This window comes from Molothrus ater, chromosome 6, assembly GCF_012460135.2.
Source record: "Molothrus ater isolate BHLD 08-10-18 breed brown headed cowbird chromosome 6, BPBGC_Mater_1.1, whole genome shotgun sequence".
NCBI lineage: Eukaryota > Metazoa > Chordata > Aves > Passeriformes > Icteridae > Molothrus > Molothrus ater.
The window spans coordinates 60,439,573-60,455,163 of NC_050483.2; the positions used below are offsets into that span (position 1 = coordinate 60,439,573).

A 15,591-nucleotide genomic window follows, 5' to 3' on the forward strand; every position below is an offset into this window, starting at 1 on the left:
ACCTGGCTTGGAGCAGCCTGGGACTGCTGGACACTTTTGCTGACACATTTTAAGGCTGCTTGGCCTCAGCTCATTCCTGTGGTGAGGAGCAAGGTATCACTGTAGGTTCTGAAATAAAAGCACCAGCACCAAGCCCAGCACAGATCTGTGCTCATATTGCAGTTTTTCCAAGCAACTTCCAGCCCCTCCATCCTTTTCTGTGTCCATCACAGCAGTTCCAAAGCAGACCCCAGGAATGAGCTGAGGCCAAGCAGCCTCAAAATGTGTGGGCAAACACTCACCCCTGAGGGTCCTGTGAAACTGGAGGGGAAATTCAGGATGTGGGGAATTTAGCAGGAGCAGAGTATGTTTGGTTCTGTGATCAGGAAGTGTTTTGGTAGTCCAGAGTAAGAATGATGGAATCACAGAAGCCTGGAATGGTTTGGGTTGGAAGGGACCCTAAAAATCATCCAGTTCCACCCCCTGCTATTCACAGGGACACCTTCCACTGTCCCAGGGTGCTCCAAACCCCAGTCCAGCCTGGCCTTGGGCACTTCCAGGGATCCAGGGGCAGCCACAGCTGCTCTGGGCACCCTGTGTCAGATCCTCCCCATCCTCCCATTAAAAAATTCTTTCTTATATCTGAGCCTGAACCAACCCTCTTTAAGATTAAAACCCTTTTTGCTGTCCCTCCAGGCCCTATAAAAATCTGTCCTTCTTTAGAAAGTTTCTTCAGGCCCTGGAAGGGGCTCTGAGCTCTCCCTGGATCCTTCCCTTCTCCAGGTGAGCACCCCCAGCTCTCCCAGAGCATTCTCCAACCCCTGGAGCAGCTCCATGGCCTCCTCTGGATTTGCTCCTGTGCTGAGTGCCAGGGCTGGGAGAAGGAGGAAAGAGAGGGGAGAAGGGATGGGCAATGAAATTGGGGATTTTAGGTGTCTCTCAATTTCAAGGAGCAATGTCCCACCCTGAACAAGCCTGTTCTCCCCGACCTGCCCCATCCTGTGGGGCTGCTGAAACCTCAGGCCCAAAACTCCTGCTAAACCCTCCCTGACAGGGAGAACCCCTTGGGAACTGCATCCAACCACAACCAGGATGGGATCCCACCTCCCCAGAGCTCGACAGGCACAGAGCAGCATCTCCAAAGGCTTGAAACAAATCCAAAAGTTTATTTCCAACGAGTACACAGACCATGTGGGATGGGGATGCGCTACACCACGACTGGCTTTCGCCTACAGCCACCCCCTCCCCAAATCCTGCTGCTGGCAGGGTGACAACCCATGGACAGAATTGCCACCAGCAACCTTTGCAGACAATAAAAGTCCTTTTTCCAGTACTCCAGATATTTTTTTTTCTTTAAAAGCCTGGGGGTAGTGGAATGTCGTTTGAGGCCAGGCTGGAAATCCAGCATGGGGATGGAGGGATGGGTGGGATTTTTGTTGTGATGAGGGGAAACAACCTTGGCAGGAGATCTCTGCTTGACTAACAAAGGCAGATCTGTGTAAATAGAAATACTGGGGTGAAATACCTGGCAGCACACCAATGGCAACACCACAACCAACAGAAAATCAAGCCCAGCAACGTAAAACACCTTCAATGAATAGTTTGGGTTAATTCAAAATCTCCCCCTCCCCGCTTCCCCATATTCATGCAGGTTTATTTTGTTGTCTAAGGTATTAAGAATTCGAGTTGTAAAATAGGCAAGTCATTAAAAAATTATTACAAACCACTTTTGTGACAGTGTTTGAGAAAGGGTGGGGTGGGAGCCCCGGGTCAGACCGGCTGCACTTCACTCTCTGTGACAATTAATCAGATTCAGAAGAAAAGACAAAACTCAGGATGGGTTTTTTACATCTCTGCCTGGTAACACCAAGAGTGAAACCAGCTGCAGAGCAAACCACTTCATCCACCCTTCATCCTAAAGCTCCGGGAGCTGTAGTAAAAAGATCAAAATTGGGGGAATTAGGGGGGGCTGGGACCATCTAGGCTACTTGTGGCTTACAAACATTCCCAGGTGCCAAAAGTTTGGAGTCCAGTGTGAGAAGAACTGGCCTTCTCCATAGAAGAACTAGAAAAAGAGTATGAAAAGGTAGAAAAACCAAAAAAGCACTTTTTTTTAAACGGGCTAGAAAGAGTTACCAAAAGGTACCTAAAGACTTTTCCCCTCCCAGATCCATAGGAATTTTTAAAAGCTCACACCTGATTCAGAACTGCTTCAGCAGGGTCACCACAGGCCCCTAAAGCCCTTTGTGACCCCCCAGCTCATTTTGTACATAAATCCCCACATTATGATTCCCAAAGTGATGGTTCCCAAAGGGATGGTTCCCAAAGGGATGGTTCCCAAAGTTTCCCAGGAGGACAGATGAGCAGGGAAAGCCAGGAGGTGTTTAGCAGCAGAAAGGAGAGACAAGCCACATCCACAGAAGCATGGACCCGAGGAGGAGCCCAGAAAGGTGGCATGTGTCCCCAGAGAGCTGGGAGCAGATGAAGCAGACCTGGAAATAACTGCCCAGCCTGGCAGGAGCCCAGGCTGTGTGTAAACAGGGAATCAGGCACCTCCGGGAAGGGGCGGCCCCACGGCTCCCAGGGCTGCTCCCCTGGCCCATCCCAACGTGGGGAGGGGACAGCAGGAATAGGAGGGGAGGTGGGGGCAGGAAGGGGCAGGAACATCCCAATGTAGGGCAGCATCCCATGGAGGAGCAGCATCCCATGGTGGGACAGCATCCCATGGAGGAGCAACATTCCATGGAGGAGCAACATTCCATGGAGGAGCAGCATCCCATGGAGGAGCAGCATCCCATGGTGGGACAGCATCCCATGGTGGGACAGCATCCCATGGAGGAGCAACGTTCCATGGAGGAGCAACATTCCATGGAGGAGCAGCATCCCATGGAGGAGCAGCATCCCATGGTGGGACAGCATCCCATGGTGGGACAGCATCCCATGGTGGGACAGCATCCCATGGAGGAGCAGCATTCCACTACGGGGCTGTATCCCACCATGGAGCAACATTCCATGGAGGAGCAGCATCCCATTTTGGAGTAGCATTCCACCATGGAGCAGAATCCCACCATGGAGCAGTATTCCATGGAGAAGCAGCATCCCACCACAGAGCAGCATCCCACCCTGAAGCAGCATCCCACCACTGAGCAGCATCCCAGCAACATTCCAGACCAGCCCCAAGGGAAGGAAGTGCTACCAGGAACTGGGAAAAGAGCAGGACCAAGCGAGGAGAGCAGAGGCACAGAGGTGTAGGAGAAAGGAAAGACCCGGAAAGAAGTGGTCGACTTTGATTTTTGGATTTCTGGCTCGCCCTGCACCCGGGCTGGCACCTGCCCTGTGGCAGGAGGCATTTCAGGCACGTCTAAGGCATCTCAGGAGCTCTCTTTGCTTTCAGAATCGCCTCTGTTCCCTCCCTACGGCTTCTTCCACCAGCACGTGGTGCCAAACGCTGGAAAAGAAAAGTCTGGAGCGGATGAACGGAATTAAACTCTCATGCACTACCACTGAATGTCATCACAGGGCTAGGAAGCACCAAGCACAACACAGGAACCACTTTTACTTGCAGAACCAAAGCTAACCATAGAGAGAATGGTAAAAAGTGGGGTTTGCTGAGGACACAGAGCTGCTGGTGTCCCCTCGACCCCCCCCCCCCGCTATGCTACGGCCAGAAATGAAAAAGCACAAGACCAAACATTGAGTAACAGCACAGCCACCTAACCTGTCTGCTATATATCTGACAACTTAAATCAAAAATATTAGCTCAGAAAGAAACCAACAATACCATTCCAAGAAGGTTATACACATCCTTAGCAGTTAACTTTGCTCAGCACAGCTCTGGTGCTTTAAATATGGAACAATCGAACAATTTTGTGAGCAGAAAAGTGACACAGATTTATTCTTTACATGGGTTTTTTTTTTGTTTTGTTTTTCTCTTTCTAGACAACTCTACAGACTTCAGATCTTTTGCCTTGCAATGCAGATCATCTGATTCCCCCAAAGGTGGCCAGGTTCTTTAAACATGCACATCTCTGTAGCTTCCAGGCCTTGTTTTTTACTTATTTTTGTTTAAATTCAGCGGACCAGCAGGTCGTCCCCATTCCTAAAAACTCTACATCAGTGTTCAGGGTGGCCTGAGTGCCCGTCAGGCTCCTCCTGGGTTTACAGGATCACACAGAAGAACTTCTTCTCTCTAAAGGGGTTTTCTGAGGCCGGGACAGGGGTCAATAGAGGGTCCTCCTTGGCGTGGGCTTCACAGTACGCCATCAGGTCTGCTGCTGCTTTGGACACCTGCAAAAGGAAGAGCCCTGGGTCAGGGACAGGCTGTGCTGGGGACATCCCACCTGGAGAGGTGCCACCAGGCTGGCAGCATCCCTGGGCAGGGAACCCTCTGGACACCTGCAAAAGGAGGAGCCCTGGGTTAGGGACAGGCTGTGTGACCGTGTTCACAGGGGTCTCAGGTTGAGGGAAGAGATGAGGATCTGACTCCATGTTTCAGAAGGCTTGATTTATTATTTTATGATATATATTACATTAAAACTATACTAAAAGAATAGAAGAAAGGATTTCCTCAGAAGGCTGGCTAAGAATAGAATAACCAAGAATGATAACAAAGGCTCTGTCTCGGGCTCTCTGTCTGAGCCAGCTGGGCTGTGATTGGCCATTAATTAGAAACATCCAACATGGGCCAATCACAGACCCACCTGTTGCATTCCACAGCAGCAGATAACCATTGTTTACATTTTGCTCCTGAGGCCTTTCAGCTTCTGAGGAGGAAAAATCCTAAGGAAAGGATTTTTCATAAAAGATGTCTGTGACATGGCTGTGCTGGGGACGTCCCACCTGGAGAGGTGCCACCAGGCTGGCAGCATCCCTGAGCAGGGAATATCAGATCTGAGATGAGAACCTGACTGACAAATACAGCAGCACGTTCCTGCAGGGGCTGGTTCTTCACCTCTGGGCTCTGAGCTGTTCTGTCAGCCTGAATTCCCATTCCCAGCCTTCCCCCAATCCCATCCTTCACCTGACAAGGACTGACTTCAGCATCCCTGCTGGCTCTCCCACGCATCCCTTGGCAGGAACATCCACAGCAGCATTTCCTGCCCTCACCCACCAGCCTCGCTCCTTATATCAGACATGGCAGCAGCTCCTGAGCCACCAGAGCTCATCCCAGCCCTGGAGCACTTCTCTCCCTGGATTTAAGCTCTTAGCAAGGAGCTGAGATGCCTTGGGGACAGTCACTCCTTCCCACCACCCCACAGGGCTCCAGGTGATGCTTCCAGCTGCCTCTCACCCCTGGGAGTGCTGGCTGGATGGGGTTGGAGCAACCTGGGGTGGTGGAAGGTGTCCCTGGCAGGGGGTTGGAACAAAAAGTGCTTTAAGGTCTCCTCCAACCCAAACCATTCTCAGATTCTACGATCCCATCTCCCACTGCCTCCTGGCTGGATCTGCTCCCCCAGGGCTCAGCCTGTCGTTTATCTCACCTCTCCCCTCTTTTTTTGGTGGCTGGGGAAGGGTTTGAGCAGCAGAGCACAGCTCTCTTTCAATTTCCCTCTTCTTTCGATTTCCTTAATCTGGGGCTCTTAACACTGATGACTGAATGGTCTACTTCAAACAAGAGCATCCCCCACAAACACCACCTGGCTCCACATCCCATCTCCCTCCACCAGCTTTGGGCAGCAGCCACCACCTCCCAGCCTTCCCAGAGGCATCTCCCAAGAATCCCTACCTTTATCCTGTCGATGTTGGCCTCCATCTTCAGCTGCTCCACCAGCTTGCGGGCCTGTGCTATGCTAGCAGTGTTGTTGCTAGCCATGGGCAGGCCAGGAGAGCTCCCGGGATGGGCTGTGGGCAGGAACACACCAGGATCAGCTGCTGGGCTACTCCTGCCAGCTCCAAAATGGGGTTTTCATGGGATTTAAAAAATATATATATATAAAAAAAAAATATGTCATATTATATATGCCAGCCCCGAAAGGATGGGCTGGGGTTGCATGTGTGGAGGGTTAAAGCCATCAAAATGAGGGGGTGAGGATGGGAAATGCCAACCCAGGACACGCTGCCAGTGGCGTCCCCAGAGCTGGGGTGGCACTGGGACTGTCCAGAGCCCAGCCTGCAGCAGCAGGAGCCCAGCTGAGCTGTGCTTTGCTGTTTGCTGTTCCATGACAGCCTCTGACAGCAACAAAACCCCAGGGAACAGGATTTCTGTGCCAGGCTCATTCCCTGCCCATCCTCCAGCCCCTGCCGGTGCCCAGTGTGTATCCAGTGTCCCTTGGCCTCCCTGCCTTTGTCCCTGCTGCCAATTTGCACATTAAGATGCTAAACAGGATGCTGGAGTTTCCTGTTTCTGGAGATTTCTACCCCAGGCAGGAGGGGGATGCCCATTAAGGTCACTCCAGGCTGGATCCCGGATGTTTTTCCAGCACCTTCTACCAGCAGTGAGCTCTGGCAGAGGCAGCAGAATCCCAGCATCCAGCTCCTGCAGCAGCAAGGGTTTTCCAGCAGTGCTCCTGCCTGACTGGGGCAGCCTGCCAGCTTCAAAATGGGCTTTTCATGGGATTATTTAAAAAAAATAAAAATATATACACAAATATATATACAAAATATTAAAAAATATATAATTAATCCTAATATAATATATATAATATTGTATTATATATATAACATAATATGTTAATTCTATATTAACATATTATGCTAATATAGAATATTAATATATTTATATATACAATATAGAACATATTATGTTCTATATTCTATATATAATTCTAATATATAATTCTAATTATATATTAGAATTAATTATATATTTTCAATATCTAATATCTTACATATAATATATAATATATTATATTATATTATATTATATTATATTATATTATATTATATTATATTATATTATATTATATACATATAATATTATATATGAGATACTAGATTATATTAGATATTACATTAGATTAAATAGATTACATTAATAATATACATAATATGTATAATATATAGTATGTTATATATTATATTCTATTATAACTAGATTAAATAGTACATAATATTATATATTTTGTAATATAGAGAGATGTATATTATATTATATTATATTATATTATATTATATTATATTATATTATATTATATTATATTATATTATATTATATTATATTTTTATGGGGTTTTATGGGATTTATATGGGATCCCACATAAATCTATGGGATTTATAGAAGGAATCAACCTGGCACTGGTGCCTGTGCTTGGAGCACGAGCCATGCCAGGGCCAGCCAGGTTTGAGGATGAGGAGGGGAGCACAGGGAGGGGTTGTATTTTACCAGAAGCCGATCTCTCCGCTGATCTGTGCCTCTAAGGGAAGCTCTGCTCCTCTTGGCCCTTCACTGCCCTTAAATAAAGAGAACAGAAAATGAAACTCAGCTGCATGGGACCATCATTCCTGGCACCAGGGACCCCACAGGCGCCAGGTGCCACATCCCCAGGTTCCCTCCGTGTGTCCCCCCGCCCTGTGCCGTGCAAGCCCAGCCCCCAGGGACATTTTTTGTTTGCATACAGCAAGGTTTTCAGCACAGGAAGAGGTTTCAGTCATGGGCAAGTAGCCCAGGGCATGGGCTGAACAGTCTGGTGCACAGGAGGAGCATCTCCTGGGGAGCGCTGCCAAAATGCTCCAGCCCAGCTCCTGGCTGGATCTGCTCCCCCAGGCCATGGCTGGAGGTTCAGCTCAGCCCATGTATTGTTTATCTCACCTCTTCCCTCGTTTTTTGGTGGCTGGGGAAGGGTTTGAGCAGCAGAGCACAGCTCTCTTTCGATTTCCCTCTTCTTTCGATTTCTTTAATCTGGGGCTCTTAACACTGATGACTGAACGGTCTGCAAAGGATTCTAAAATGAATCTTTTGCTTCACAGGGCACCATTTGTGTTGGGGAAGTTTTTTCTCTTTCACAAACAGAACGAGACTAGTGAGAGACGTTCCTTGTAATTTTATTACAACATCAGCCTCATTTTCTCAACATTAGATAGCTGAGACAATAGAAAAATAGCAAAAGCTCACGTCCTACCAGCAGGCCCCAAAGATTTCTTTGTTACAGAACATTTTAAAAACTTTCTAGCCAACAGCATATTGCCAAAGTTACAAACAATTGTTCTAACCAATCACTAAAGGTACACATACTTCACACAATACTTACTTATTTCTAAGTAAGAAATATTTCTTACTTAATAGAACTTACTTCTATTAACAATGCACAATACACCATTATTAAGCTTAAAACCTTCTACTATCTTACTAAACATATTTTTCTAGAGTCTTAAAGTCTATCTTAACCAAACCTAAAACTCAAGCTATTGTTTCAGGTCCTTATTTACTATTTACTTTATTTACTATAATATTGTAACTTTTTCCTACCTTCAAACTTTACAACTACAACTAATTCTAATTTCTCCACTCTTTCTGTTTTTAAAACCTACTTTCCCAACTTTCTAAAGCTCTTCTTACCTTCACTATTTCCCACACCATGGAATGTGCCATGGTTCTGGCACAGCAGCAGGTTCAACCAAAAACTGGGTTGGGTGCCACAGAGACTTTCCCAAGGCAGCAAATGTCATCCCTGGAAGGGTTCCAAAAGTGTGTGGATGTGGCACTTGGGGACACAGGTTAGTGGAGGGCTTTTCCAACCTAAACAATTCCGTGTTGTGCCCTTTCATACAAGGTCTTAAGCTGCACCAAGTGAAATTTAGGTTGGATATTAGGAAAAAGGTTTTTTTACAGAAAGGGTGATAAAGATCTGGAATGTTCTGCCCGGGGAGGTGGTGGAGTCCCCACCCCTGGGTGTGTTTAACAAAGCCTGGATGTGGCACTGGGTGCCAGGGTTGAGCTGTTGGGGCTGGGTTGGACCCGATGATCTTGAAGGTCTCTCCCAACCCAGTGATTCTGGGAATTCTGTGGAAGGATCTGCTCCAGTGGCAGGGAATCACAATCCTAAACAGGGACTTCCAAGGAGCAGGGAGGGCTGCTGAGGGCATCTGTATGGCTATTACAGCCCTGATCCTTGAAATAATTCCGTATATCCAACCCTGCTGCAAGGAAACCCTCCCTTGCTCTTACTACAGCCAGCCCTAGGGACACTGAAATGGGGAAAACAGCCCCAAAAATAAGGTGAGGGAAGGGTGGGACCCTCCTGAGAGGAGCACTGGCCTGTTGGGACAATGTTGGGGACTTTGGGGCAACTCAGAGGAGCCTCCCAGGAGCCACCACACCCTGGGCAAGGCTCAGCCACTCTGCAGGTGCTTCAAGTAGAAATGAGAACCATTTTGGGGCCAGTGATGGTTTTAGAGCATTTCCACCCCTGGGGAAACCTGGGCTGTTTCCTCCACCACAAATAACAAAAAAAAAAAAGCAGCAGGTGACACTTCAAAGTGAGCTGGTGAATGTCCCACCCTGGACTACAGCCCTGGTGGAGCTGCTGCAGCACTAAAGCAGCTCTTAAATCCCAGAGAGGAGACCCCGCTGCGCCCCCAGGAAGGTGTGGAACCCCAAAATTCCACGGGTGTTTTTGTTTGGATTGGATGTATCATAGAGAGATGGAATGGGTTGGGTTGTAAGGCACCTTAAATCCCATCTCATCCCACCTCTGCCATGGCAGGGACACCTCCCACTGTCCCAGGGTGCTCCCAGCCCTGTCCAGCCTGGCCTTGGGCACTGCCAGGGATCCAGGGGCAACCACAGCTGCTCTGGGCACCCTGTGCCAGCCTCTCCCCACCCTCATATTCCTTCCCAAAATCCCACCCAACCCCGCCATGCCCTGTGTCCTGTTCCTCCATCCCTTGTCCAAAGTCCCTCTCCAGCTTTTTGCACCCCTTTGAACAAGCCCAGCCCTTTCCACACACAGTAAATAACCCAAGGCCCCTCTGCACTACAGACAAACATCAAAACAAGCCAGCAAGATCCCGAGCTGTGATTACAGTGCAGAGCCCAAAAGAGACACCATCCATGTCCTGGCCCTGTAAAACATCATTAGCATGAAAATAATGAGGAAGGACTCATTAACCTGTGGGCTCCAAGGCAGGAATCCCATTATCCAGGCACACACGTGCCATTAAGTGAGGGAAATAAGGCACTGCCTGAATTCCCTTGGGAGTGCCATAAAACTCCTCTCATTGCAGGCAAAGCTCAGCACAACAGCACTGAGTGGGTGTGAGAGCAGCCCTGTGATAATGGGAAGACCAGGAAATGAAATATAAATAAATAAAAATAAAATTAAATTAAAAAAAAATTAAATTTAAAAATAAAAATAAGCTCAGCACAACCGCAGAGGGTGTGAGAGCAGCCCTGTGATAATGGGAAGACCAGGAAATGAAATAAAAATAAATAAAAATAGAATTAAATTTAAAAAAAATTAAATTTAAAAATAAAAATAAGCTCAGCACAACCACAAAGGGTGTGAGAGCAGCCCTGTGGTAATGGGAAGACCAGGAAATGAAATATAAATAAATAAAAATAAAATTAAATTAAAAAAAATTAAATTTAAAAATAAAAATAAGCTCAGCACAACCACAAAGGGTGTGAGAGCAGCCCTGTGGTAATGGGAAGACCAGGAAATAAAAATTTAAGTAAATAAATTAATTAATAAAATAAAAATACCATATAAATATACATGTAAATGCAAATATAATAAAGGAAAACATAAATACAAAAAAGAAAATATAAAAATTAAATATATATTTTATATTTATCTATAATATAATATATAAAATAATATAAAACATAAAATTATAATATATAATTTATAAAATTACAAATTTATTAAATTATAATAGATAATAGATAATATATATATAATATAAAGCATAAAATTATTATATATATGTAAAATCTATTTTATAGCTATATAGCTATAAAATATATTTATATAGATATAATTTATTTTATGTAGAAATATAAAATAAAAAATATAAATAAAAATTTGAAATCCAAAGGAATTTTGCTGCCTAAGGCCAGGAGCTGAGCTCTGATGGAGGGGACCTGGAGATGAATTGGGCTGATGCTGGCACAGCTCCTCAGTGACCTGTGTCCAAGTGCTGCCATCACTCCAGCAGGCTGGGAATTCCCAGATTCCCCAAATGGGGTCAGGCATTCTCCCTGCATCCCCCACATCTCCAGCCCTGCCTCTGGAAGTTCCCATCCCTGTGCTGGCCCAGGGAGGGAGGTCACTGCCTGGAAATGCAATGCCTGGAAAATAAACTTCCCTCTAAATGCCATGCTCAAATATTTTGGCATTTTTCCTTGGAGCTGAGGACACTTTCCAGGGTTTTGCTTGCTTGCCTGCAATGAGTAAAGAGGAGCTGGGGGTTGGAGGAGAGGAGGATGCTCCACAGCTTGGCTTGGCTTAAATCTCTTCCCTGTGAGGGTGGTGAGACCCTGGCACAGATTTCCCAGAAAAGCTGAGCCTGACACTGAGCTGAGCTTTGTGTCCAAAGCCAGGCTGGACAGGGCTTGGAGCAACCTGGGACAGTGGAAGGTGTCCCTGCCATGGCAGGGGTGGACTGGGATGGGATTTAAGGTCCATTCCAACCCAAACCATTCTGGGATTCCAGGAAAGATGCTGGAAATAAATGTCTGGACATGAAAATTTTGCTGCTGGTTTTTGCTAGTTGGTCCCTAAGCTCCAAACCCACCTCATTTGTTGCTCTCTGCTGAATGAAGAGCTTTGGGTACCTTTGAATGACATTTTTTTTTCTGTCACCAGCATCACCCAGCCTGAAGAGGCACCAAAAATTGGGATTTAGGTGAACAAACAGCGAGGCACATCCCTGATCCCTGGTGCAGCTGTGCCAGCTCTTGGTCTGCTCGTTCCAGCTTTCCCAAAAATATCCCAAAGAATGGCCAAATATTGGAGAATGCAGGGCTGCCCAAATATCAGGGAATAAAGATACCCAGATACTGAGGGATAAGAAAGCCCATACAGAGGGAAATACAAATTCCCAGATATTTGGGAAATACAAATGCCCAAATACTTGGGAACAAAGATGTCCAAATTTTGAGGAATTGAATAAGAACGTTCAAATACTGAAGGATAAGGATGCCCAGATACTGAGGGATAAAGAAAGCCCATACAGAGAGAAATACAGATTCTCAGGTATTCAGGAAATAAGGATACTTATTTCCAAATACTTGGGAACAAAGATGTCCAAATTTTGAGGAATAAGAATGTTCAAATGCTGAAGGATGAGGATGTCCAGATATTTAGGAATAAGGATGTCCAAATACTGGAAAATAAAGATGCCCAAATTCTGAGGAATTAGGGTGTCCAAATCCTGGGGAATTCAGGGATATCCAAAGACTGAGGAATAAGGATGTCCAAATATCAGGGAATAAGAATGCCCAGATACTGGAAAATAAAATGCCCAAATTCTGAGGAATTAGGGTGTCCAAATACTGGGGAACATGGACACCCAAATCCTGGGAATTCAGGGATATCCAAATCCTGAGGAATAAGGATGCCCATATAAAGGAAAAAATTATTCCCAGATACTTGGGAAACAAAAATGCCCAAATACTGAGGAATAAGGATGTCCAAATTTTGGGGAATGAGGATGCCCAAATTCCAGGGAATAAAGATGTCCAAATCCTGAGGAATCTTCACCAAAATCTTCACCTCTTAACTGTGATGTGGAGCAACAAATGTGGATGTGGGGCAGCTTGATGGGCTGAGATTGGGATTGAAAATGCTCTGAGCTAGAAGCCACCATTGCTCTGGGCCAACCAGCCCTCCTCCATCCCACCCCCCTGGATTCCTGGATGAATTTCCACACCAAATGGCACATCCAAGCCAAAGCAGCCACTGCAAAAGGAGCATTTCTTGATGCTGAGCCCTCCTGCTAAGCTGCCATCCCATTCCTCCCTCCCAGCCTGGGCTCCTGTGGGGCTCTGGCACCCCAGAGCTGCCAGCTCTGCTTGCAGGAATAATTAAGCTTCATTTGCCAGCTCCTCGTCAGCAGCAGCTGCTGCCTGCTCTGCACAGAGCTGAGAGGCTGTGGAGCAGAGAGGATCCTGGAATTTGGGTGCCTGGTGCTGGATCCATCCCCAGTTCCAGCTCCAAACCCATGGAATCAGAGCTGAACCACCTCCAGAAGTTTTTTGCTCCTCTTTTAGTTGGGTTTTAGCTCAAGGTCCATGTGGGTGGAGATTAGAATTCTCCTAAATGTTTAAAAAAGTGGCATTTTCCCATCCCTGGAAGTGTCCAAGGCCAGGTTGGATGAAGCTTGGAGCACCCTGGGATAGCAGAAAGTGTCCCTGCCCATGGCAGGGGATGGAAAAAATGAACTTTAAGATCCCTTCCAGCCCAAACCATTCCATAACTTATGGTGGAATGACCTTAGAGGGCTTTTCCAGCCTGGATGATTCCATGGTTCCATTTTCCAGATTTTTTTCACCTCCCAGCAAGGTTTTTCCCTGCTTTCCATCTCTCCCCTCTGAACCAAAAGGAAAAGCAGGGATGAAACAGAAAATGCTGACCCTGGCCAGGCTGAAACCTCTCCCTTCCCTCACCACAAAGACTGAAAGCAGCATCACCCACCCCAAAACCAGCTCCTTTTTGGGGTGAAAGCAGCAGCCTCCCTGCTCCTTGCTTGCAAAAAAAAAGTCATATTTTCCGTCCCTGATGCATTTTCCACTCACTTATAGCAAAGTGGGTGAACCCCACTGGGACAGCCAGGATTTTGGGGAGAGCAGGGATCTGGGTTGTTCCTACAAGGCAGGCATCACCCATCTGGGGGTTTGAACCAGAAAATGGGGGATTTTTGGACAGAAAAGGGTTTTTTTTGGACAGAAAAGGGGGTTTTTTGGACAGAAAAAGGGCATTTGGTCCAGAAATGGTTCCATGCTGGGTATTATAATGGAGAAATTAGTCCCAAATCTCATTCACTCTGGGATTTCTCCCTGTCCCCGTGCTTCCCAAGAGCTGAGCCCAGCCCAGCTCGCTGCATCCCCACTGAAACAAGCAGGATCTCCCAAAAACTGCCTTTTCCTCCCCAAAATGAGCCAGGATGCAGCATCCAGAAGGGATAACTGGGAATAGGGTCACTGTCTGGCTGGAGCGTGGGAATCCCTCGTGAGGGGCTGGATGCCTTTGCCAGGCATCTTGTGGCTTTTGCTAAAAGCCATGGCTAAAAATAGGTGGCTCAGCTGAAAAAAAAATTGCTAAATATATCCAGAATAGTATAAAAATACAACAGGCAAAATAGAAAATAGCAGAGCCACGTTTTCCAGAGGGTGGGAGATGGGATAGTCCCACCAATCCCAACAGGAGTTACAGATCTGGCTGGGAAAAGAGACTTAATACACCCAAATTCCACATGTTTCACTCTTTCCTTAAGGAAAGAAAATTATCTGAGCTTGATTTGTTCCATGGGGCAAAGAAAACCTTAATCCTGAGTGCTGGTTCCAGCCCCAGCTCCCAGCCCCTCTCCACAGGGATTTTATTCCCTTTCCCAGCCATTTTTTTATCCCAGAGGTCCAATCTGGTGTTTAAATCCCTGGGAAGCAGCTTGCAGGTCAGAGATGTTGCTGGCAGATAAATAAATAAATGAATTAAAAGACAAGGGAGTGGAAAAACCAAGCCTGTTTCCATGGCAACAGCTTCCTTATCCCTTTGGCAGCATCCCTTCCCTCCTGGCAAACCCAGACAGGAGAGCTGGGATGGGCACCTGGTTCAGCCCCAAGTACTGATCCCAGAATTGCTTGGCATAGAAAGGACCTTAAAGCTCATCCTGTTCCACCCCCTGTCATTCACAGGGATCCCTTCCACCATCCCAGGTTGCTCCAAGCCCTGTCCAGCCTGGACTTGGGCACTGCCAGGGATCCAGGGGCAGCCACAGCTGCTCTGGGCACCTGTGCCAGGGCCTGCCCACCCTCCCATTAAAAAATTCTTCCTTAAATCTGAGCCTGAACCAACCCTCTCTAAGATTAAAACCCTTTTTGCTGTCATTCCAGGCCCTATAAAAATCTGTCCTTCTTTAGAGGGTTCCTTCAGGCCCTGGAAGGGGCTCTGAGGTTTCCCTGGATCCTTCCCTTCTCCAGGTGAGCACCCCCAGCTCTCCCCGAGCATTTCCAAGGATGGGAATTATCCAGGCAAGGCAATAGCACATTTTGCTCTTCCCTGATTTCTGCTTTAAAGGAAGAGCTCAGCACTGGGATTGGCCCTGTCAGAGATGGGATGTGCCCTTCACTCACCTTGTGGGAAGCTCAGCTGGAGTCAGGAGGCTCCAGCCTCACATTCCTGCTGTGTCCCCTCTCCCTGGAGCAGCCCCTGCCCCGTGGGCATCACGTGCAGGGGAACCTCAGCTGCTTTTGTTTTCTCTCAGGCCCTAACTGAAGGCTCAAACTGAATAAACAGGAACCAACCTCAACTTCCTTTTTTATGTTTTTTTGGGGCTTTTGTGGGTTTTTCTTTGAAAAAAATATTGTTCAGGTGAACAATATTTTTTCAAAGAAAAAATACCAGCAGCTCTGGTCCCTCCTGCCACTGTTCCTACAAGGTTTTGGCTCTTTCCATCCCAGTGCCACAAGGAGAGAGCACAGACCTGCTCCAGGGTTGGAAAAAGGGTCCAGAGCCA

General features: G+C 46.9%; 1 protein-coding gene across 3 annotated transcripts in view; it reads right to left on the reverse strand.

The window, feature by feature from the left end:
- Window positions 1–1,125: 1,125 nt before the first annotated feature.
- The window catches only part of GNG2 (G protein subunit gamma 2), a 29,666-nt gene continuing 15,200 nt past the window's right edge, over window positions 1,126–15,591 (reverse strand). Inside the window, exons 2-4 of one of the 3 annotated variants that reach the window (XM_036383916.2) lie at window positions 7,301–7,368; window positions 5,705–5,861; window positions 1,126–4,266 (exon numbers count right to left, since the gene is read on the reverse strand). In XM_036383916.2, coding sequence (XP_036239809.1) covers window positions 4,138–4,266; window positions 5,705–5,791 — 216 coding nt within the window. In that variant the 5' untranslated portion in view covers window positions 5,792–5,861; window positions 7,301–7,368 and the 3' untranslated portion in view covers window positions 1,126–4,137. Of the gene's footprint in view, window positions 4,267–5,704; window positions 5,862–6,024; window positions 6,128–7,300; window positions 7,369–15,591 lie in introns of those variants that run through there. The other 2 variants (XM_036383914.2, XM_036383913.2) reach the window with 2 other exon arrangements.